The sequence below is a fragment of the Pinus tabuliformis genome, chromosome 7, assembly GCF_031772625.1.
Source record: "Pinus tabuliformis cultivar Carrire ecotype Pingquan chromosome 7, CPIR1, whole genome shotgun sequence".
Lineage (NCBI taxonomy): Eukaryota > Viridiplantae > Streptophyta > Pinopsida > Pinales > Pinaceae > Pinus > Pinus tabuliformis.
This window is the reverse complement of record NC_142293.1, coordinates 2,046,970,896-2,046,976,031: the sequence shown is the minus strand read 5'-3', so window position 1 is coordinate 2,046,976,031 and position 5,136 is coordinate 2,046,970,896. Positions and strand designations below refer to the sequence as shown.

The window sequence follows — 5,136 nt, the reverse complement described above, 5'->3', positions numbered from 1 at the left end:
CACCCATGGTATTCATTCACCCATGGTATTTACCCACCCAGGGAATTTACATGTGGTATTGTGATAAAAAAAGGCTATCAGTAACAAGTCACATTTTGTAAAAGGACATATTGTTTGCCACAATGTAGCCCTTACAGTTATTATATATTTTCATAAAAAAAAAGTTTCTTTGTGGTTTTTTTATTGTGTATTCTCTTCTTTTCTCCTGGAATTTCAGTTTTTCAGATCTTGGGGGCCTCTGCCCCCAAGATCCATTTCAATTTTTCAGATCTTGGGGGCCTCCCCCTAAGATCCTGATCAGTGGTATCAGATTCAAGCTATGATTCCATGGGAATGAGGGTTTCATGAATATTTCAGTTTCAAATTTTTGCAGCAATATTCAACCAACTTCAGGCAGATGCTATGACCTCCACAGAGAATTTTCTTGGGAAAAGTGGGAAGAAATTTTAGTTTTTCATTTTTATGCAGGAATTTCCTTGGGCGCCGAGTTTACAGATCAGATCTGAAAATTTTGTTGCAAAATTTATAAACATAAATAAAATATCTAGATTCCTTGCAAAACAATACCTAAATTCAAAAAAATATCGGCCGAATTGGAGTTTGGATGAGGGAGATATCGCTGATTTAAAATCAGTTATTTTGCAGAAATTTTTCTGATGGCAATTCGTGGACGGCAGCTCTCCTATCATGTTTTGTAGTTTTTGTGCATAATTTTAGAAAAATTATTATATATCTGAGCTCCTCTCGAAAATAACCCAATTTCAAAAAAACTATTGGTTGAATCAGAGTTCGGAAGAGGGAGATATCATTGATTTAAAATCAGTTTTTTTTTTTTACTTTTGCAATGACGAGACAGTTGCAGTGCAAATCTGAGTTTCCAAGGTGTCTAGGGAGGGATATAAAACAAATTGGAAGATGTAGAATGGTCATTCTATTCCAAAAAATAGGTTATAATAAATATTCTGAGTTGTATTAAAATCGTTAACACAGTATTGACCAAATTAGAACTAATAAATAGCTCTGCAACTCAAACCATAATGGCGGCAAAGCGGTGAAAACCTAAGGAAGTCGGGACAAAGGAGCAGACAACTGACACAGTCTAGTCTAGCAGAACTGTCAGTGGCCAAAGCAGAAAAGGAATGACAGAAAATGTCAGGAGGGGAGAGATCCCCTCCTACCGAGAAGTGGCGGCAGGAGACAGACAAAGCAACAAGGAGTCAGAGGAACGGAAGACCACGGGACCGATGTTAGGAGCAACCTGGCAATCAGGCCGCAGAGGAAAGTGCTTGCCATGTATAACAGAGAAACCCAGATATGTGATCCCAACGAATAAGCTGGAAAAGTACCGAAGTTACATGAGGAACCATGCCCTTATCTGCAAGTTTGTCAGAGTCTGGCTGTCGGAAGGGGACCTCACCAAGTGGATACAGCAGAAATGGCAACCTCAAGGTCACATTGAGCTCAATCTGGGAGCGAAAGGCTTCTTTACGGTAATCTTATTTAACTTGAAAGATAGAGAACAGGTTTTTGATAATGGACCATATTTTTATAATAATGCCGGTCTGTTCTTGCGCTTCTGGGAAAACTGTTATAACCCAAACAAAGAAACCTTTCTGGCTACTCTGGTCTGGGTCCATCTATTTGGACTCCCCACTGACTTCTGGGACCCAGGTATCCTGGAAGGAATAGGCAACTCAATAGGAAGCTTCGTGAAGATAGCAGATACTACAAAGAAAGGTAGATACACCTCATATGCCAGGATCTGTGTCTACATGAACCTAGCAAACCCCATCCCCAACACTATAGAGCTTGAATACCACGAAGAGATCTGGCAGCAAAGCATAGACTATGAACATATTTTGTTTAGGTGTCACAGATGCCATACCCATGGCCATCTAGCAAAGGAATGCCCAATAACCCAGGAGGAAGAAGAAAACAGAGGGCCCCAAAGAAACAAGAGAGAGCCGGATCAGGAGGAATTCCAAGAGGTGAGAAACAAAAAGAAAGCCAACAAGGAACCCCCCCAGAAAGATAGGAAAGGCAAACAACCTGACTCAGCGAAGCCAAACAGCTTCGCTATACTACAGGTAGAAGAGGATGAGGAAGATCAGCACATGGAACATCAGAAGGATAAAGGCTCAGATTGCAGTGAAACTAGTGAAAGGATCCTAACCAAAATAAAGGATCCAAGTGAGACACAAGAACAAGAGAAGGAAACAGAGGAACAAACAGATCAGATGGAGACAGACCAGGAGTCCAGTAGGGAGGACCTAAGCCAGGAAGAGGAAGTGTTGGAAAATCTGCTGCATGAATGGAAGAACCTGGATGAGAGGTTTATCCCCAAAGATCAAAAGAAGTTGTATACTGAAACCTTCCAATAATACAAAACCAAATTAGAAAAAGGCAAAGCCCCAATAGCAGAAAACCAAGAGTCTCAAAAAGAAACCAGATTAGATCAGACTGGTCAAAATAAAGGGGGGGAAAGAAAGAGGAAGAAGAAACATCAAGGAATCCATACAACTCATGGGAGAAACCCTAGTCAACACTGGAAAAGTAGTTCCGCTTTCAGTGGTGTTCCAAACCCTCTCTCAAGTTAATCAATGATTTTGACCTCATGCAATATCAGAGGCCTAAATAGTAAAGGAAAACAGAGATATCTGGCAGCTCGACTCAAACAAGACAAACCTCAGATCATGCTTCTCCAAGAAACCAAAATCCCAGGACAGAAAATGGAGGAAATCCTAAATAAAATAAAACCAAGATACGAACATGTTACTATAGACCCCAAAGGCAGTGCAGGAGGAATAGCTATCCTCTGGAACCCAGCTGAAGTCCTCGCTGACTGGTGGATAGGAATGCCAAGAATCCTCACTGGGCGATTCAGACTAATAGGACAAAGTGAATGGGTTGCAATCTCAGCTGTCTATGGGCCCCACACCCGTGCAGACAGAGACCTGTTCCTCACTCAGCTGACTAAGCTCCGAAGTTTACACCAGGAACAGAGATGGATCATGGCTGGAGACTTCAACTTAATTGCTTCTCGAGAAGAGAAAAAAGGTGGAATAAGCAAGGAAGACATAGAAATGGAAAGATTCAAAGAAATGCAGACAGAATTAAGAGTAGTGGATATCCCAACCATCAAAGGAAAATACACATGGAATAATAGAAGAGGTGGTTCCAAACAGATCGCTTCAAGACTGGACAAATTCCTCATCTCAGAACACATAATAGAGTTGGATATCTTCTATGAAGCCTCTATCCTACCCTCAGCAGGGTCGGATCACTGGCCAATAAAGTTGGAAATAGCCTTAAATAATCAGAGCAAAAGGAGACCCTTCCGGTTCGAGTCCTTTTGGCTCCGAGCCCCTGACTTCCTAGACAAAGTTAGAGGTTGGTGACAGGATAGCAAAAGTGGAAAGGAAGGCCTCAGCAAAATGCGCTCATTTCAGCAAAGGCTCAAAGAAATCAAAAGAAAAATTAAAAGGTGGAACAAGGAAGAATTTGGCAATATCCAGCAGGAGCAGGGCAAACTCCAAGCCAGAATGGAAAGAATCCAGCAGCAAATCATCTTGGACGACCACAGTCAGGCTCTGGCAGAGGAGGAAGGTAGAGTAATCACCCAATTAGAGGAAAGGAGAAAACAGGAGGAAATCCTGTGGAAACAAAAATCCGGAATCCAATGGCTCAAAGAAGGTGACAAAAACTCAAAATTCTTCCACAAAGCCATGATAAATCACCGCCAACACAATAGAATATTCTCCTTGAAGGACAAGGAAGGAAACAGAGTGACTCAGCAAGATGAAATTGAACATCTCTTGGTGGAGAATTTCAAAGGTATTCTCTCTGAACCTAATATCAATAGAGCCGAGGACATCAACAAAATCAGCCACCATATTCCCAAGAAAGTCTCTCGAGATCAAAACCTGGCCCTTCTTCGGATAATCTCCAAGGATGAACTGGAGGAAGCAATAAACAAAATGGCTAAAAATAAGGCCCCAGGACCTGATGGATTCACCATTGAATTTTATCAGGCCACTTGGAGCTTCATAGGAAATGATCTACTTGATCCAGTGGAGGAATCCAGATGCTCCAAACGCATGCACCAAGGTTTACGCCACCTTCCTGGCATTAATCCCAAAGTCTGGCTGCTCAGATGAACTGCAGGGTTTTAGGCCCATCTCCCTATGTAATGTGGTTTACAAAATCCTTGCAACTATCATTGTCAACAGGCTTAAGCCTATCCTGCCGGATCTCATTTCCCCAGAGCAGACTGGCTTTGTCCAAGGAAGGCAGATCACCGATGGCATTATAGTCGCCCAGGAAGTGATCCATTCCCTGAAATGTTCCCGAGCCCCATGCATGCTTATCAAACTGGATCTGGCCAAAGCATTTTATAGGCTTAGCTGGACCTATCTGGAAGGTATACCAAAAGCCTATGGGTTCGATCAACGATGGATAAAATGGATCCTATCTATGGTTAGCTCCCCCGTCCTGTAAATTCTCCTAAACGGCTCCCCCTCTGAAGCTTTCACTCCTTCCCGTGGGCTAAGGCAGGGATACCCCCTATCTCCTTTCCTCTTCATCCTGGCTGCAGATGGCCTAGGCAGATTGATTAAGGCTCAGGTTTCCAAAGAACAGATAAAAGGCCTCCGCATCTGCAGAGAAGATATTCCAGTCTCCCACTAGCAGTTTGTGGATGACGTAATGCTTTACGGTCAGGCCACCCTAAAGGAGGCTCAAAGAATTATCAAATCCCTATCTCAATTCAGCAGAGCCTGCGGGATGGAAATAAATAAAGATAAATCGGAACTGTTCTTCTTCAACACCTCCTTGGTATTCCAAAGGTTCCTGGCTCGTACTCTAGGCTTCAACAGAGGATCCTTCCCCTCCAAGTACCTAGGAATCATGCTAAATGAGCACCAATTCCAGTCGACCAACTGGAATCTGCTAATCAATAAAATCCGCAATAGAATGGAGAACTGGACCCACCTCTCTCTAAATGCCCCAAGTTGGGTAACCTTACTGAAATCTGTTTTGCAGGCCATCCCAAACTACCAGCTCTCATGCCAAGCAATTCCTAAGGCTGCGAGCCAAAATCTGGTCTCCCTGTTCAAAAATTTCCTCTGGCAAGGGACT

General features: G+C 42.8%; 1 protein-coding gene across 1 annotated transcript; it reads left to right on the top strand.

Moving 5' to 3' along the window:
* Positions 1-2,729: 2,729 nt before the first annotated feature.
* LOC149256736 (uncharacterized) lies at positions 2,730-3,398 on the top strand. Its single transcript, XM_089455439.1, has one exon. The coding sequence runs from the start codon at positions 2,730-2,732 to the stop codon at positions 3,396-3,398; it is 669 nt and encodes a 222-aa protein (XP_089311565.1).
* Positions 3,399-5,136: the final 1,738 nt, after the last annotated feature.